This window comes from Molossus molossus, unplaced genomic scaffold, assembly GCF_014108415.1.
Source record: "Molossus molossus isolate mMolMol1 unplaced genomic scaffold, mMolMol1.p scaffold_m16_p_26, whole genome shotgun sequence".
NCBI classification, from domain to species: domain Eukaryota; kingdom Metazoa; phylum Chordata; class Mammalia; order Chiroptera; family Molossidae; genus Molossus; species Molossus molossus.
Genome location: NW_023425362.1, coordinates 2,329,584 through 2,348,888, shown reverse-complemented (window position 1 = coordinate 2,348,888; position 19,305 = coordinate 2,329,584). Strand labels below are relative to the sequence as shown.

General features: G+C 62.0%; 1 protein-coding gene across 2 annotated transcripts in view; it reads left to right on the top strand.

The window, feature by feature from the left end:
- TBC1D22A (TBC1 domain family member 22A) overlaps positions 1 to 19,305 on the top strand; it is a 228,356-nt gene that overhangs the window by 191,999 nt on the left and 17,052 nt on the right. For both annotated transcript variants that reach the window (XM_036278220.1, XM_036278221.1), the window contains exon 12: positions 13,603 to 13,698. In XM_036278220.1, the coding sequence (XP_036134113.1) occupies positions 13,603 to 13,698 (96 nt within the window). The remainder of the gene's footprint in view (positions 1 to 13,602; positions 13,699 to 19,305) is intronic.

Below are 19,305 nucleotides of genomic sequence, written 5' to 3'. Positions count from 1 at the left end.
ACCCGGCACACTGCGCTGGATTGCCCCATCCCAGGGACAGACAGACGCGGAGCCTGGGGTCGGGGATGGTCCAGGAGCACGGACGTCATCAGGCGACGTGCTCCATCTCCCCACCTGTCCCACAGCCGGAGGTGCCGGCACCTCTCCTTCCGCGCACAGGGGCCAGGGACCAGGTGGGACCTAACCTCTTGAGTGTCACCTGCAGTAGTCACGACAGCTTGGTGCTGGCGGGACAGGTGATAGAACGATGGGAGCAGCAGGGTCAGAGCAGACCCGAGGCACCGGGAGGAGACACCGCGGTGGGCTGTCTGGCCCGGGGACCCCAGCCCAGCACACAGAGCCTGCCGCTCCGTGTCTGCCAGGCCGAGAGCCCAGCTGAAAATGGACAAGCGGCTCAGATGTGTCACCACAGACGGTGTTGTGAATGAACCGGTAAACCCTTGAAAAAGGACTCGGCCTCCCTCTTGTCAGGGAAACGCAGCCCCGGAAGGGTGTGTGCGCGACGTCCCGGTGACTGTCGGCGGGGCGGCCTATGGAAGCTGGCGGTCCCTATGGAAGTAACACGCACGTGCCCCTGACCCAGCGGCTCCGTCCGTCCCGGTGTCCACACACAGAACCGTCCAAGAGGGCCTCCGGCAGCTGGGCTCAGCCCAAACTGGAGACAACTCGGAATCAGCGGGAGGTGGACGAGGGCTCCTGCAGTGACCGCGTGGGGGCCCCGGCACAGCACGTTAACCACAGGGCGCAGGGCGGGGGCTTAGGTCTGTGAGGTTCTGGAGCTGAGCGCGTACTTCGCAGTGGCAGCAAGCACAGCCTCGGCCCTGCTGCCCTCTGGCCCGCGGGGCTCCTGGCGGGACGGCTCCGCGGGGGCGGGGCGGGTCCACTGGCGGCCCCTCGTCAAAGCAGCTTCTGTGCTCAGGCTTCTGCGTCCTCCCTGGGGTGCTGTGCGTCAGAAGGTCAGTAGGAGCGCTTAGAAATGCTGGCTAAGATAAATACTCAGAATCCAGAAAACCCCAGAAACTAGTCCAGAGGCATACTTGAGTCCAGCGACGCGAACCCAGGGTCATTTCCCAGCTCTGTTGAGTGGAGCTCCCCCGGCCGTGGGTCAGGGAGGGGTGCCTGCCACGCGGTGTGGCTCAGGGGACAGCCCTCTGAGTAGGGTCACCTCGGAGGGCTGTGTCCTCAGGTCCCTGGTCAGCAACCATCCCCAGGCTGAGCTGTGTGCGTGTCTGTTTACCAGGGAGGGTCCGGGGACCCTCTGCTTCGTGTGAAAGAGAAAACTGTGCCCCGTTGTAGGGAGGAGGGAGGATGAAGAGTGAGAACTGCCCTACGCACAGACGGGTGGGGAGTGTAAACTAGTGGAACCCTTCAGAGTGTAATCTGGCTTTCCGGGGGGACGCAGGAGCCGCGTGGCCCTAGGCCCAGGGGTTGCACTCCTGGGTTATGTGTACTCAGAGCTGCGCCGTCCACTGGCCACATGTGGCTGTTTAAATTAATGGTCATTGGATGTAAAAGAACGAAGACTTCAGTTCCTTGCCCACCAGCTGCATTTCACGGACAGGCCCGGGTGGCCAGTGGCGTCTTGGCTGTGTCACCTGGGCCATGTGCATACCTCTGGGACTCGCCTGCAGCACTGCTCAGTCCCCAGCGGCCGGTGCAGCTGCAGCAGTGGGGGCCTGTTAGACTCCCAGGTCCTCGCACCCCGTTGCCTGTGACCTGCAGCGTCAGACGCTGGGGGGGCCCTTGGGATGACTGTGGAGCCCCCAGCAGTTTGGGGACTGCGGCTCTGCAGAGACTCCGGGATGCGAGTCAGAGCTGCTCTGTGCCAGCGCAGGATGGAGAAGCTGTGTCCCCCAGCCTGCGCGGTGGGTCACGGTTACCTGCAGGTGCCGCAGGAGCCGGACGGCGGGGGGCGTCCTCGAGTCACGCTCAGCTCAGGCCGTCTGCAGCTGTGGAAGGAACAGTGCGGGGCAGGGACTGTCGGGGGAGGGGGCGGTCCGGGTCAGTGTTCACCTTCGCTGGTTGGCACCTGGAAGGGCTGGCCTAGGGCAGGTCACCCAGCGGGAGGTTCGCCTTCGGCTCCAGCCGTGGGCGGCAGGTTGAGAGCCCGCCCTGCTGGCCTGCGCACTGCCGTGCCCACGTCCTGGCCCCACTGCTCCGCTCAGCAGCTTGAAGGCAGCAGCTGCCAGACTGTCTGGTCATGAATTGTTTCCAGAAAGTGAACAGATGCTGAAACCCTGTTTCACACCCACAGGTTACACGGCTGCTTCCTTCATGTCACCCTTACGTAGCGTATCTGCCAGGCGTTGCCTGGACTTCTTCCTGTCTCAGCGTCTCTCCCTCCTCTGGGACGTCGGGGCTAGACACAGTGCTGGGCAGGCTCTCAGTCAGACTCGCATGTTCCGTTAACGAGACCGAGGAGAACTGTGTTCCGTTAATGAGAGAGCAGTTCTGTTGCAGAACAGCACTAAGTAGATACGTCCCAAGTCCCGGAGATAAGGAAGCACGAGGCTGCACCCTGATGGCGGGACCGCAGCTGTCACAGAGCTTGAACCCCTCCGTGTCAGTGTGCGCGTCATCAGAGTCCTGGCGAGGACCGAGCAGTGTGATCGCTGTGGTCAGGTGAATGTCTGTTCGTCGGGAATCCAGAGAGGGGAGGGCGGCCAGGCTGTTTAGAAGCAGTCACCGGGTCGTCCGCATCCATGTCCACAGACGTGTGCGCCGATGCATGTGCAGTGCCAACCAAACGAAATCTATGTGAACGGTCACGTTGAAATGGTGTGCTCCGACGAGCACTCTGAGCTCCGCAGTGCCCAGGATAGACGTGCGCTGACTCAGCAGCCCGAAGTCTCGGCCGCGGGGATGTGTGTGCTGCCGGCCTCGCCACTCTTGTGAGGCTGACCCCAGAGCTGACCGTTGTCCTGTTCAGGTAGGTGAACAAGGTGGCCTCTGCCCACTGACAGCTGAGTGAGGCTGCGGAACAGGAAGTTGCAGGGAAACAATGTAGCCTTGTTCCTAGTGAGAGCGAAGCTGAGTGAGCAGCAGTGTGTCCTGGGGCAGCAGCATCTCACGCCTGCAGAGGCGAGTGGTCAGCCTGTCGACTGCCATGAGCTCTAGGACAGTGGGCTGCTAGTGGTGGGCGGCGTGCAGGGACCGAAGGAGGGGGCACAGGCTGCCTGGTGCTCTGTAGCAGTGACGCGCTGCTCCTGCTGGCCCAGGGCGTGTGCAGGAGACACATTGTGCTGCGCGCCCGGCAGTCTCTGCCGCCCTGTTGGGAGCAGCACCGCAGACACCCACCTGCACGGGCTGTGGGGCGACTGACAGCCACAGGCTGGTGCCATCTGTGCAGGGCACAGGGGGACGTGTGCTCTGTGTGCTGTTGGGTAGCTCCTGGGCGCATTGCTTCCTGGGAGAGTCACGACATGGACTCACCTTTGACTGGCTGTTCGGGAGGGGTGAGCGTGAGCACACACACGTGTGTCCGCATACAGTCATGCACACACATGTGCCTACATGCATAGACAGATACACTGTGCATACACAGGCACACACACAGACACACAGGCACACACATATATACACAGGCACACACACAGGCACACAGACACACAGGCACACAGGCACACACACAGACATAGACACATAGGCACACACACAGATATAGACACACAGGCACACACATATATACACAGGCACACAGGCACACACATATATACACAGGCACACAGGCACACACATATATACACAGGCACACACACACAGGCACACAGACACACAGGCACACACACAGACACACAGGCACACACACAGACATAGACTCACAGGCACGCACACAGGCACACACACAAACACACAGACACACAGGCACACACACAGACATAGACTCACAGGCACACACACAGACATAGACTCACAGGCACACACACAGGCTCACACAAACACACAGACACACAGGCACACACACAGGCACACAGGCACACACACAGACATAGACTCACAGGCACACACACAGGCACACAGGCACACAGGCACACACACAAACACACAGACACACAGGCACACACACAGACATAGACTCACAGGCACACACACAGGCACACAGGCACACAGGCACACACACAGGCACACAGACACACAGGCACACACACAGACACAGGCACATGCAGGCACACACAGGCACAGACATACATAGGCACACACAGGCACACACACCTACATACACAGACGCCCCTTTTCCTGAGCACACATGTATTGGCTCGTATTTCACATGAAACACTAACGTCCCCAGACTGGTGAACCGGAGCAGAGGTCTGGTTTCGGGGTGCGATGGGGCCGGACGCAGCCCCGTTTCCCAGCCGCGTGGTGCTTCAGCTTTCGCCCAGGAGTCTCACTGCTCTGCCGCCTGCACAGCCAGACCAGGCTCGAGTGAGGCGTGTCAGCCAGCAGGAATGTGGAGAGCAGTGGCGTCCCGTGGACTTGGAGCGATGGGCGCGCACAGTCCTCGTGGGATGGAACTCAGGCACAGAAAGGGTCCCCAAACATTTAAGATCTCTGTTCAGTTGTCAGAGTGTCAGTAATAATAGTGCTGTTTTGAAACTCTTATTTATATACGCACACACTGAAATATATATATTACACATAAGTACATATATTAGAGTAAAGCAAATAAGTGATTATGATAATATAGGAACTAAGATGTTTAACATCAGAGAATCAAGCATAAGATCAAAGTGAACCCCTATAATCTTACATGTGAACTGAGACTCAGTGTGGACAGTTTTCCTCTGTGGAAGGAGCAGACGCGAGCTCGTAGCGCCCGCCCTGGGATCGAGGCTGTGCTCGGGGGACCAGGCCTGCGGTCTCACCCCAGTCCTAGGGGCCCGGGCCCTCGGAGAGCTTGGACGGCAGGTCGGGGGCTCGTGAGTCGGGGGCGCTGAGTCGTAAAGAAAGCGAGGGGCCTCTCGGACTCTAGGGTCACATCGGAGCCCAACCCAGAAGTGGGAACACAGCATCGGAGGGATCGTCCCGGCGGCGGATCGAGACTTCACATGCGTTCAAGTCCGTGAAGTCGTAATGATTTCTGAATAAAACCCTCACTGGCTCCCTTTGGAGGTGGACGGCGTCAGCTGGTAAATGAGAGGAGGGGCCCGAGCCACGGGCTGTACCTGAGGGACAGCTGTTCCTTCAGGAGAGGCAGCTGTAAACACCGAGGGGACAGACGCACGCTGTTGCGCTGACGAGACGCTGGGCGAGGCAGCGGCCTCGAAGTCTGCTCTCTGGCAGGGAGCTCGCTGATGGACAGTGTGCCTGGGCCCGCTCACCCGTCAGTCCAGGACACCACGCCTCCGGCATGGGACACGGGGGCCCGCTCACCCGTCAGTCCAGGACACCACGCCTCCGGCATGGGACACGGGGGCCCGCTCACCCGTCAGTCCAGGACACCACGCCTCCGGCATGGGACACGGGGGCCCGCTCACCCGTCAGTCCAGGACACCACGCCTCCGGCATGGGACACGGGGGCCCGCTCACCCGTCAGTCCAGGACACCACGCCCCCGGCATGGGACACGGGGGCCCGCTTCCCATCAGTTCTGCAGACTCCCTCACGTCTGCCTCTGAGGGAGCCTCGGGTCTGGCAGGCTTGCAGGGACCCTGGGAGGAGGCAGCGTGCAGCTCGCTGTGGGAATGGGGTGGGCCGGAGCCAGTGTGGGGGCACCATGAAGCAGGCACCGGCTGTCCTCACAGAACGGAGAGAGGAGGAGGAGGAGGGAATGGATGTAAAGACCGAAGGGCTCGGCTGTGGAGGCTCCGGGTTCCTCTTGTGGAGCCTGATGGGGACAGAGCGCCAGCAAGCGGACTTGGTGTCGGGTGGGAGGAGGGAAACGTTCCCGTCCTCGGTTCTTGGCTGGGGCCCATTACAAAAGCTGGGTTAACGAGAGGACACACAGATTTGTCTAATCTAAGTTCTACATGACACGGGAGCCTTCGTAAGGAAATGAAGACCCGATGGAACGGTTAAACCTGTGTGTTCATGGTAGTCAAGGCAAAGCAGGCAGGACAAGGGGACGCCCTCTGTGTCTGTGTCTTCGGAGAGGGGGTTGCTCCTTTTCTCCAGGCGGAGGGTGGGACCTCGCCTAGGAGGCTCATGACCTGCTGCGGGGAAGGTCAGGCCTTCAGCACCTGCCACCTCTCTACTCCTTTAGCTTAAAAGACGCCTCTGGCCCGGCTGCTGTGGCTCCGTGGACGGAGCGTTGTCCCCGGGACTGAGGTCCTGGTTCGATTCCCGGTCATGGCACATGCCCGGGTCGTGGGCTGGATCCCCAGTAGGGGGCGTGCAGGAGGCAGCTGATTGATGTTTCTCTCGTCAGTGTTTCTATCTCTCTCTCCTTTACTCCCAAAATTCACTAGAAGCATATTTAAAAAAAAGGCTCAGTCTGCAGTGTTGACATTTGGGGAGTGGGCGGGGCCATCACAAGGGCAGCTGAGGTCAGTGCGAGGTGAGCCTCCTCCAGGCGTCCAGGGCTCGTGTGGCCAGGACTCTTGGGCAGAGCAGCATCCGAAGGGTGTCATTGATGTCGTCACACAGGAGGCAGTGTTTGCAGGCGGGGCCACGGCCGGGAGGTGAGCTTGCATTTGAACATCCCCCCACCCCCGTGTCTCCTGGTGGCCTGTGCTGGGGACCTGTCTGTCCTGACACCCGGGCCAGACATCTAGGTCCAGGCCCTGTCTGCTCGATTCGGACTGGTTTTCCCTGGTGTTCAAGGACCAGCTCCTCCGTGAGGGCCAGAGGCAGAGCGGGTGACGGGGACCGGGCACTAGAGAGAGGCAAGGAGGTGACCGGCCTCCTTCACTACCCAGAACTCAGCCTCCCCGGGAAAACATGGCCATTCCCATCTCTGAGCCGCAGGCGTGTGTAACTCCGCAGGGCATGTTGAATTTTTCTGTTAATTAATAGAACAGTTCAGCCAGCCGTCTGGCATTGGATGGGAACCAGGAACACAGCCCTGGAAAATACCCTTCAGATTTGAAGAGGGATCGTGATCTGGCGGCCGTCAAACCGGTGCATTTCGTGTGTCAGCCTGGCTGGGCTCGGTGCCCAGGTACTTGCCTAGACATTACTCTGGTGTTTCTGGGAAGGAAGTGTTCTCAGATGAGGTTGCTAAATCGGGGGACTTTCAGTGGAGCATGCCCTCCACGGTGGGGTGGGCCTTGTCTAGTCAGTTGAAGGCCTGAATAGAAAAAAGCACCCCCTCCCTCCCGAGCAAGAAGGGCTCTCCTGCAGCAGCTCCCCCGGGCCTCCCGCCGGCCTGGGCTTCACCTGCGGCAGCAGCTCCCCCCGGGCCTCCCGCCGGCCTGGGCTTCACCTGCGGCAGCAGCTCCCCCCGGGCCTCCCGCCGGCCAGTCTCCCCAGCAGGATTTGGGAGCTTTTGTTTATATCACGTGGCCTGTGGTGAAGTTGGTTTTGTTGTCTGTTGTTTCGCTTGAAGTTGTTGAACATGTCATCGACCCTGAGGACTTACTGCACACACACACACACACACACACACACACCCGTGGGGTTCTGTTTCTCCAGAGAACCCTGGCGAATACACCAACCAGAGAATAGATATTTACCAGGAATTTTGAAATATTTCAGTATTTTTTTATCATTGCATGTCTTTCTCTTACACTATGTGGCTTTAAAATGTTCATTTCAGTTAGGAACTATTGCTGCGTGAGAGCGAACCCCCAAACCCCAGGGCCTCCCTTTCCCGGATCCATGCTCGGGGTTCCAGGGACTCAGACTGAATTTTTTTTTTTTAAATCCTCATCTGAGGACATTTTTCCATTTTTGTTCAGGTAGAGCACGAGGGGGAGAGAGAGAGAGAGAGAGAAACATCGACGTGAAAGGGACACATCGAGTGGCTGCCACCCGCACGACCAACCAGGGCCGGGGACAAACTGCAACCGAGGTACGTGCCCTCAGCGGGAACCGAACCTCAGGCCTCTCTGGACCGCAGGCCGACGCTCCAACCGCTGAGCCAAACTGGCCAGGGCGGGACTCAGACTGAATTTGATGGGCCGTGACCTTTGTTGTTTAACCCTCGGGAATGTTCTCAGACATGGAGACACATGCCAGTGAGCATGTGCGGACGGTAACGGAACCTGGGTCACTCGGAGGCACCAGGCTCGTGTATGCACCGGGGCTGGGCCGCATAACGAGCTGTGATTACAGCTCCATTCCTAGCCCGTGCCCACACGCGGACGTGGGTGTGAGTTCTCACGCCCCTGCTCTGGCTCCCGGCGGTGACTGGAGCGCGGGGCCTGCTGATGAATATTCAGAGGGAACGGCTGGGAAGGTTTTGCTTGCACAGCTGAAGTTGGAGCGCTTGAATTCGAGCAAAGAATGGGGAGCAATTCTTGTCCTGTGAACGGCCCGAGAAATGCATTCATAACTGCACAGACACGGGAAAATCTCCCGGCGCCAGACGGCCGCGCGTTTTATCTCAGTGCCAGAAATTACAAGGAAAGCTTAATGATGCAATTAAAGGTGAAAAACTGTTCCTTTTATTACGCTTTCTCTATGGGAGAAAATAGAAAGAAAACTGTTTCTTTGCCTTATTTCCTACATTTTGAAAACTGCATGTCGTACGTAAGTAATTCACATTTAATCTGATCATTTTGAACTTTAATTTCTTTCATGTTATAAGCAAAACTAGGTCCATGGTGGACCTTGAAACGCAGTTTTAAGAAAACTCATCATGTCAGGGGCACCTGGCTTTTCCTCCTGTCCCTGGAGGGGGGCGGGGAGGGGGGCGCAGTGCCTCTGCTTGCTGCCCGTCCCCCAGTGTCTCAGAAAGCAGGGCCGAGGGCCAGCGTGTGCACGGCCTCCGAGCGAGGCCAGGGGAAGGCAGGTGAGGCTGGAGCCTGGGAGCACCTCAGCCTGTGCCTGGACCCTGGAGAGGGCGTTGAGCAGGGGTTGTCCAAGGTCGTGAGGTCAGAACCCACGGATGGGGCACACCTCCAGCCACAGAGTTGGAATGCCCACCAGGGTGCCAGGGCCGCAGACGACGGTGGTCCCCGGATGGACGCGTCTCCTGCCGCCTCGGGAAAGGGCCATTCCCGTTAGTGCCCAGTCCTTCTGTCTCAGTCACGGACATCCTCGCAGGGACGTGTCGGCAGCGAGCGCAGGTCGGCCTGTTTCCCAGCGTCGTCAGGTCGAACGTTTCTTTTTCCTTTGGCTTCAGCTCTTTTGTTCATTTCTCACTCGGAAATTAAATTTTACTTAGCCCGTCGAAGTTCCCTTCCCTCCTCTCCAGAGGAGGGTTCATCACTTGGACAGACTGTTGAACGGCCACCACACGGCGCACGCTCTGGCACGTCCCGTAAGCGCCCCCCCCAAACAGCCGTGTGCAACGTGCTTTCGCGTCCTCAGTGTCGTTCACGGTGATGGCTGTCGCCAACCTCATGGCTGCACATTGTGTGGCTGCCTGGAGTTCATCCGTCCCCCTTGGAAGACGCTTGGTTGTTTCTGAGTTTTATGAATTTACGAACCGCGCTCCATCTGACGTGCTCGTGCGTGTCCCTTCCAGCCCGTGTCAGATTCTCTGATCGAGGAAGAAGCTTCCGGGCTGTAGGGCCTGAGCATCTCGCCGTTCCGCGGGCTGGGCTCCTATCGGCCCACGTCCCCTCCTGCGCTCCGCTCCCCTGAGTCCTGGTTTTGCCCGTCTGAGGACTGTGAACCGAATCTCACCTTTGCTCGCTTCTCTCCATGTCCCCGGTCACCAGCCTGCAGGAGCGGCTTTTCCGCCCAGGTGTTCCCGTCCGTCCCCGGGCCTGTCTTTCTCGTTGCCTTGGGGTTGTGTGTATTCGGGACAGGGGTCCGACGCCCGCCGTACACGCCTGGCAGATTCCGTGAGCTGGCCCGCGATACACGTGCACCTGAATTGTGTCTTCCGTCAGGCGTGAACGTTACATTTTTGTGTAGTCGGATGTGTTGATTTTTAGAGTCTAGGCTTTTACGGCTTCTCTTTTTGTGTGCTCACTTTCTCATGCACCCGGCATCCTGGATCTGACTTCACTTTGTCCCCAAGGTAGCCCGGGGCCTCAGTGCCTTTTCCTGGACAGTCCGTCCGCCCCGCCCGCCGGCCGCCGAGAAAACACCCACGCGGGCGTGTCTGCTCCGTGCACTCGCGGTCGGGCTGTCCTGGGCCGGGCGGCCTGGTCTTTCTTAGTCTCGCTGTTGCCCAGCCGAGCGGCCCTTCGCTCCGGTACCAGCTCTAGAACAAGCGTCTTGTTCCGCAGAAGAACCTGGTCCGAGTTCTCACGGGAAATACGGTGCAGCCGTTGACATCTTTTCAGAATGGAGTCTCTCTCCTTTCACCTGGTACCTGTGTTTAATTTGGTTTCCTCTTGTGCCTGTCAGGGAAACCCTCTCGTCTTGTCCACAGGCGTTTCTGGTGGGAGGTGTTCGTGGGAGTCCCGCACGGGTGGGCTGCACACGGGTGGGCCGCACACGCTGCCTGCCCGCCTCTGCGTTAGGCCTCGGATGTCCCTTCATCAGCTCTGCCTGGACCCCAGGGCGCAGCCTTCTCCCGCGGCACCTGCGGGCTGCCGGCTCATTGGACAGTGGCTGCAGGCGGCCGCGGCCAGGACTGAGGGCTGCAGCGTCCGGGGCTTTTCGTGGTCATTTCCAAGTGCATCTGGGCTCCTGTGTGAATTGTCTGTCCCTCACCACAGAGCCTTAGGACTTGGCGACATGGCAGTAGTTGGAGGATCGAGGCTTCTCCTTGACCTACAGGAGCCCGTCCTCAGAGCCCTGACCTTGCGCAGACGGGCACACAGCCCTGGCCTCCCTGGGCTGCGCTGTGGGAGCCTGTCCCCGGCGGCCGGCACACTTCAGACCTGCTGCAGGCCTGGACTCTCCCAGAGGCGCATTGTGGAGGCCCCGGGAAGTCCCGGGGGTTCCCACCTGTTGCTCATCACCTTTACTGGCAGCCTTGCCCCATTGGGGTGAAAATGGACCCCGGGGAGCTCTGCGGCCTTGGGTGGTGGTTTGTGCCTTCAGCTGTGTCCTGAGCTCAGGCTGGGACTGCGGTGAGGACAGACCGATGGCTCGGGGGCCATCTGGGGAGCATTCCTTGACCACGGGGGTGAGAAGCCCGAGCCTCTTCCCAGAGGAAGCTTGGCTTGCACAGCAGCACCCCTGGCCTCGGGAATGGCTGCTCCACGCGGCCGACAGACACCCCCTGGCCTCGGGAATCCTGCTCCACGCGGCCGACAGACACCCCCTGGCCTCGGGAATCCTGCTCCACGCGGCCGACAGACACCCCCTGGCCTCGGGAATACCTGCTCCACGCGGCCGACAGACACCCCCCGGCCTCGGGAATACCTGCCCCACGCGGCCCACAGACACCCCCCGGCCTCGGGAATACCTGCTCCACGCGGCCCACAGACACCCCCCGGCCTCGGGAATACCTGCTCCACGTGGCCGACAGACACCCCCCGGCCTCGGGAATACCTGCTCCACGCGGCCCACAGACACCCCCCGGCCTCGGGAATACCTGCTCCACGCGGCCCACAGACACCCCCCGGCCTCGGGAATCCTGCCCCACGCGGCCGACAGACACCCCCTGGCCTCGGGAATCCTGCCCCACGCGGCTGACCACCTCCATAGGGAAGGCCCTGCAGATGACCTTGTGTCCTGAGGGGTGCAGGCCCTGGCTGCCCTTGATGGTGGCCGTGCCGACCCCAGGTGTCCTCCGTGCAGGGACAGTTACTGTCCAAGTTAAGCTACCTACAGCAGAAGGCCGTTTTCCACAATGCTGTGAATTTTTACTCATTAAATTGCTATTTTATGTAATTTACCAAGTCACCAGAGACAAACAGTCCTCTTCGGCAAAGTTGTAAAACTCCATTTTCCCTGGTTCTGTGCTCCTGGGTCTGAGGTGGGCGGCGGGGTGCAGGGCTCAAGCACCGCCTCCCGGGCGCAGTGAGGGGGCGCAGGGCTGGCCCTCGGAGCGCTGTCCTCTGGGAAGGAAGCGCTGTCCGCAGGCTGTGGTGCCCGGAGGCTCACCCTGGGAGCGGAGCCAGCGTGTGCCGGCTGACTGGCCCTGCTCCTCAGCGTGGCTCCCCGAGGCCTTCGCGTCCTGGGTCTTGGGAGCGGCCAGTCGCCTTCGGTCTCCGGCAGGCACAGGCGCTCCCAGGAGCACTGCCCAGCCTGGGGGTCGGCGCGTGCCCCGCACAGGGGACCGCACTGCGAGGTGCTCCTTTCCTTCCACTTCTGACCCTGCTGGGACCGTGGGCGCAGGGACTTGTGAGCCTAGAGGGTGACAGTGTGGCAGAGGCTGCAGACACCCAGCCAGGTCGCAGGGACCTTGAAGAATGCATGGGGTCCATCTGTCCCAGAGAGCCTGCTGGGTGGTCGGCAGAGGGGGGCCCGAGGGGCCTGGCACGGGGAGCAGTGGGTGGGGCCAGGTCAGGTGGGAGGCGGGCAGGGTCCCTCCTGGGTCTCTGTTTAAGGTGACGGCCACCCTGTTTCCATGGCAAGGCAGCGCCTGGGTGCCCCGGCGTTTCCCACTCCTCCCCCACCCCTGCGCCCGTGCTTCCTTTACCCCCTTGGGAACAGTCGTCCCACGGGTCCGCAGACATGCGGACGTGTGCGGGCGGCACCCTTGCAGCCAGAGGAGGGTGATGGCCTGCGCTTGAACTGAGGCGCTGCTGCGGAGGGGGCTCTGAGTGAGGGGTGCCAGTCTGGGGCGAGCTGAGCCCCCGGAGCTCTGGCTAAAGAGTGAGGATGAGGACCCCAAGGGCCACGCGAGTTCCCTGCCTGGCACCTCCTTGGTTTTGGGCCTGCCTTTCAGGAAATCCGCCTCTGTCGACACCTCTGAGCCTGCTCCTCCCCAGCGGGTCCCACGGTGGACGGCCACTCACAGGGAAGGGAGGCATCAGCACCCAGACAAAGGGCGACCCCTGCGGGACTGCCCCGCCTGCCTGCAGGTCCACCTCTGGGCCAGGCCCGGCCACAGCTGCTCTGCACCCCCCTCAGCTGGCGGGACTGGCTTCTGAGGGCTGCTGTGCCCGCCTGTGACACGGGCTCCCCGCTCCCGGCTCTGCCTTCTGTACCCGGCTGTCCTGTGTGCAGGAGGAGAGATGGACCCTGGTTTTGAACTTGCCTAAACCCTGGTTCCTGGTCTCTGCTCATGTTCTGTTTGCCAGGCGGCTGGCACTTAAGTAGAGAATTTTCTGTATTTTTCATTGTTATTTGTAATCCTCACCTGGAGATATTTTTCCATTTATTTTCAGATAGAGTAGGAGGGAGGGAGAGAGAGAGAGAGAGAAACGTCGATGTGAGAGAGACACATTGACTGGTTGCCTCCCCCACGACCCAGACCGGGGCCGGGATCGAACCCGAGACTCTTCTGTCTGCAGTCTGACGCTCTAACCACTGAGCCAAACCAGCCAGGGCTGAACCGTCTCCATCTGCTGAGACGAGGACGTGGGGATGCTGGCCTTCGGGGGACGCGTGGGTGCCACCAGCTCCGGAGCCCTCGGAGCCCGGCACCCCGAGTCCTCGCCGTGCCGACCCCGCCCACACTCTGACGCGTCTCCGTTCTCTCCTGCAGTCTGAGCCCGAGGGCTTCTCCCATTTCCACCTGTACGTCTGCGCTGCTTTTCTCGTGCGATGGAGGAGAGAAATACTCGAAGAGAGAGATTTCCAAGTAAGTGGACGCCTTTCAAGACTCCGAGCTTGCTCTTGTGTGCGGGCGGGTCCGTCACACCCCACTGGCGGGGTGGTTTGTGCAAGGGCCTCGGGATGCACGGCCGGTGCCCGCGCCGCTGCCCTGCTGCCTGAGAGCCCGTCACACAAGGCAGCCGGGTCGGCCGGGTCTGGGGACGGCATCGTGAGCGGGCCGTTTCACAGGCGCCCGGAGGCTCCTTGCCGGCCCGTGTCCGTCCTCAGCAGTGATGGCCGCTGGGCTGCGGTGCTCAGGGGCCTGCGGGGTCTGGAGCCTGGCCGCCTGGCGGCTGTGTGACTCAGGCACGTGGCCCGGCCTCTCTGAGCGCTTCCTCAGCGGCACAGTGGGGCGCCACACTCGCGCGGTGCGTGCCAGCTCTGTCCTCACCCCAGTGCCTGTGTGTGGTGGCCGATGCCCTGGGGGGCTTGGCCCCGGGACTCGAGGTGCTGGGTGGGCCGCTTGCTGCGCAGGGCCCTAGGAGGGCGGGGCTGCCGGCGGTGCAGTGAGGACGGTGCTGGCAGAGGGACCTGGGACCGGGCTCTGCCCTGCCAGCCGTCCCTCTCCACTGTGCTGCCTCCTCCAGCCCTGCCCTTCAGGTGGGGGGCAGGCCAGCAGCTGCGCCCTGGGTCAGAGTGGAGGTGTGGTGGCTGGGCCTTGGGTCACTGAGGGGGGTGTGGCGGCTGGGCCCTGGGTCAGAGTGGGGGTGTGGCAGCTGGGCCCTGGGTCACAGTGGGGGTGTGGCGGCTGGGCCCTGGGTCACAGTGGCGGCTCTGGCTGCATGTCAGGTATGTGGTGCCTTGTTCCCTACGCGTCCCCGCCAAGGGCCATGGGGACAGCGGCTTTGCTCACACGTCTGGAGAAACACGGCGTGTGTGCTGTTGGGCTGAGACACTGCCCTGCTGGAACTTGGGTGAGGCTCGGGCTGCGGGTTCCGGCGATGTGCTGGCCTCTCAGCCCTGCGCTCCTGCTGGAGGTTGGCAGAGGCAGGCGGCAGCTCAGCCCTGTGGCACCACAGTGCGAGCCCCGGGCGGTGCCAGGGTCAGGTCCCCGAAACTCAGGAGGAACCTGCTCTGCGTGTGGGGGGCACGTGGGGAGTGAGCCTGAGCACCGCCACAGGCTGGAGGGCTGGACTGAGTGGGACAGGAAACAGGAAAACAAGTGAAATAAAGAGCCTCGGGCGCCCGGGGAGCGCTGGGGAGTCCGTTTGCAGTTGTGACAGTTTAGGAAAACGGTCTTCCTCCTGGAAGACAGCGGATGACTGAGGCCAGGGCCCAGGTGGCCCGCAGTGAAGCGTCGGGGAGGGGCTGGAAAAGCCCCGCCTTTGCAGAATTGTGATTCGCCCCGTGGGGAGTAATGTGCTTCTCTGTCATTTCCATGGGAACAGGCATCTTCAGAGGAGGAAGTCCTCCTGGAGAACGGCAGGCCCCGTGTTAAGTGGGGCCCAGCTTGCTGGGCGGGCGGGGCAGGCAGGGAAGGTGGGGTGCTGCCTCTTTCCTGCACCTTCGTTTCTGAGACTCGCGCAGGCCAGCGGTCTTGTTGCGTCCAATCCCACGGACGTCCGTGGGGCCTGGGGGGCACTCTGCGTGGAGGGGGGCACATTTTGGAGTGGACGTCCCTTCCTGTCCAGAGCACGGGTACCCGGGAGCTTTGTCCTTTCCTTGAGCACCCTCCCGTCAGCCAGGGCTCGTCACCCCCTCCTGGAGATGACCTTGTCATTGGTCCTGCAGGCACCCCACCGTGGGGTCCAGTCCCCCCTCTGGCCACTGAGGTCCGAGCCTGAGCGCCAGCCCCTGCATTCTGCCCTCTTCCGGCCTGTTCTGAGCAGGTTTCACGGGGCCCCTGGGGTGGCAGGAGCTCCCCATGTGCAGTGTGTCCCCAGCTGGTGGGCCTGGCTCACTCGGCCTCGCCCAGCCCTCGGTGGCGTTATTTCGGGCCCAGAGAGGGTGAGGGACTCTCCAGGCAAGGCCCCCCTGGCCTGCCCCAGGCGCACATGACGAACCAGAGTGTGAGGTGGGCTCCAGCGCGTCCGGGACCCAGAAGGCAGCCTGGCTCCTGTCACTGGCGAGTCCCGAGCAGGGCTGAGGGCGTCTGTGAGGCTGTCGGCAAGCCCGGGGTCGGCAGTGCTGGGTCTGGGGCTGATTTCTAAGTGCAGCATCGTAAAACGGGTGAAAATGAGCTACCCCAGGAAACTGCCACGCCCATTTGATTACCCAGAAGGCTAAGCTGCTTGATCTGACACCCCAGCACACGGTGCCACAGCGGCCCTGCCCCCTGGGCCTCCTGGCATCAGCCTTCGCTGCCTCGGAGCTGGGTTGCCTGGCGGTGAGGGCAGCGGGGTAGGGGGTGGCCCTGCCCTGCAGCCTCCTGAACTCCGCCCGGCACCAGGGGGACGCAGGGGTGCTCTGTGAGGTCAGGATGTCCTCTGCCTGGGGGAGCTGGCATCGCTGTTTCTGACTTTGGAGAGGGCACACCCCTCAGACATGCAGGAGGTGGCCACGTGCAGTGTTCCATTTTCAAAGGAGAGAAAGTAGTTAGTTAATTTCTAGGGAACAGAACCCCAGGGACGCCGCGGACCTTGTGTGTAGGCCTCGGGAGTTCAGTGGTCTGTAAGTATCACAGGTGACGCAGACCAGCAGACCCCCAAATGCCCCAGCGATCGCTTTCAGTGTTCTGGGGAGCTTGTGCGTCTGTGACCTGCAAAGACAGGGAAGCCCCAGCCTCTGGGAGGGCCTCGGTCTGGGCCGCGGGCCGCTGAAGATGCAGCTTCGGGATTTGTGCGGAGGTTGGGGAAGGCAGCTCCAGCTCCCAGCGGGGGTCTTCCCTCCCGCAGTCGTCCTCGGGGGAGCGTGGTACAGATGACCCTCAGGCCGCAGCTTCTCGGGAGTCGAGGAGTCCCCCCGGAACCCGTCAGCCAGGCCCTCTGGGAGGACAGGAAGCATCTTTGCTTTCTTTTGGCCACGCGGCCCGTCCCTCGAGCATGGGCCACGGCCTTCTGTCCTACGCCTGGTGCGGGTGGGGATGAAGGGACACGCACTGACCGGGTGGCTGCTGCCAGCTGCACCTGGACCTGCAGCTCCTTCTGGACAAACCCACTGCTCGCCTCTCGCCCACGCTGCAGGCACGTCCTGCCCGAGCCACCGCCCTGCGAGGCCTGCTGGGCGAACGCTCTGTTCCGGTTTGTATTCCGTCCCGCGCTCGTCTGAAGCACAAATGTCACGAAATGCCAGGTGAAGACCAGCTCCCTCTCGTCTCTCGTCAGGGCATTCTGAAGACAGAGCTGGGTCGGTGGGCTCATCTTTCGGTGGGTGGCTGTGTGAGTGTGGCTTTGCGTGGCCGCGTGGGCTGCTGCGTGGGTTTGTGTGGACGTGTGAGGTGTTAGCTGCTTAAACTTTTTGTTGTTAATTCTCACCTGAGGATATTTTTTCTATTGATTTTTAGAGAGAGCAAAGGGAGGGAGGGAGAGAAACATGGATGTGAGAGAGACACATGGACTGGTTGCCTCCTGCACCCCAATGGGGATGGGGATCAGACCTGCAACCCATGCATGCCCTTGACTGGGAATCGAACCCCAACCACTTGGTGCTCGGCTGATGCTCTAAATTACACTGAGCAAAACTCTCCAGGGTGCTTGAACTTTTCTTGAACTGGGGCTCTGGGGCCCGGCCCTTTGCCCCCCGAGAGCTCATGTCACCATGGACTCTCAGGAGTCTGGGAGCAGCTGGGCGGGGCCCGGGCACAGGACAGACCGATGCCTGTGCCACGGTGCCGGGCTCAGCTCTGCTCCTGGAGGGGCCCGGGCACAGGACAGGCCGATGCCTGTGCCACGGTGCCGGGCTCAGCTCTGCTCCTGGAGGGGCCCGGGCACAGGACAGGCCAATGCCTGTGCCACGGTGCCGGGCTCAGCTCTGCTCCTGGAGGGGCCCGGGCACAGGACAGGCCGATGCCTGTGCCACGGTGCCGGGCTCAGCTCTGCTCCTGGAGGGGCCCGGGCACAGGACAGGCCGATGCCTGTGCCACGGTGCTGGGCTCAGCTCTGCTCCTGGAGGTCTGGACCCGGCAGGCCCCCCTCCTGCAGAGAGGGCACGGCCGAGAGCCTGGTCCCCATGCCCCCGGAGCCCGCGGACACTCCCAGGGCTGGGGGCTCAGGCAGGCTGGGCACCAACAGGAGATGAGCGTGGGCTCCTCCTGACCCCCACGAGCACTGGCAGGCTGTCCCCGTTGCCCCGGGACAGTGGGCCTCCGCGTAGACCTGCACCTCAGCACGGCGGCAGCGGCACTCCCAAGGCTCCGTCGCTGCTGGCGGGGTGCGTGCTGAACGGGTGGTGCCTGCCTTGCGGGGGGAGTGAGGAAGGCTGGGAGGACGGACCGGGGGAGAAGCAGGGTGGGCTGTGCACGGGCTCTGGAGCTCATGGGGCCTTGAGCCTGCAGGTGTGATGAGGTCTTCTTCTCTGTGGCCTAACTGACAGCTGCTGGTGCTGTGCAGAGTGACCGGGACGTGAGCTCTGCCCCGGCCCTAGAGCAGAGGTGGCGGGCACAGAGGCCTGGCTGGCCCTGCTCGGGGTGGGGCGTAGGCGCCGAGGCACTGGGATCTCCTGGTCAGGAGGGCCGGCAGAGCAGGGACCCGGGGAGGCCTTTCGGGGTGGGCGCCGCCCTTTCCCACCTCCTGGGCCCCTTAGAATCAGCACACGCTTCTTCCCAGGCCGGCGGGTGGTCTTCTGAGTGCGCACTGCTGGGGGCCGGTCCACCTTCTGCATCCCGGGGGGAGGCGCCCTCTGTCGTCCCTCCCCCCGACCACCCCTCCATGGTGCTGGCCCGGCTGCGAGCGGCAGGCAGCGGGGTGGGGTGGTCTCTGTGTGGGAGGTCGGGAGCTCGGCCCCGAGGTGCCAGCGAGCGCGGACCCTCGTCATCCAGCCCGGCCTTTCCCCTCTGCTCTGTGCCTGGGGAGCCCGGGGCCCAGGGGCGAAGCCCACGTCCTAGGAGCATGTTCTAGGGCATGTGGCCCAGCTCTGCCCCCAGACTGAGAGGGTGCGGGGGGCCGCGGTAGGTTCTGGAACATCTCAGCAGAGAGCAGAGGTGCTGGTATCTAGCTCACCCACAGGGTTGCTGGAAAGGTGAATGCGATCACAGACAGAGCAGGGCTTGGGACTGCTGCTTCTCACACATGTACACACGTGTACATGCATGCACACACGTGCACACACATGTACAGGCACCGTCAGAACCTCCATGAGCTGAGGCAGGGAGAATTCGTTCAGTTCCTTCCTGCTCTCTGAAACACAAACCCTTTCTTGTTTCAAGGGGGGTCCTCGCTCAGAGGGAAGAGGCCCCTCTGTCGTGTGCAGCACTTGCATTTCTTTCTCCACAATGTCCCTGGTGCTTCATCCCAACAGACGTCTCCTTCCGGGACGCTTGGCTCGCGGTGGCCGAACTGCTCTCGGGGGCCCGTGGGGGCCTGTCAGTGTTTGGGGAGAGGGCGTGTCTGCCTCCTGGTCGGCCAGGGAAATACTGCGCGTGATGGCGTTGGGAGGGCCGGGCAGCGGGGACCAGCCCCGGCCTGGCTGCCTGGTCTCCTGGGAAGCCCTGGGCATT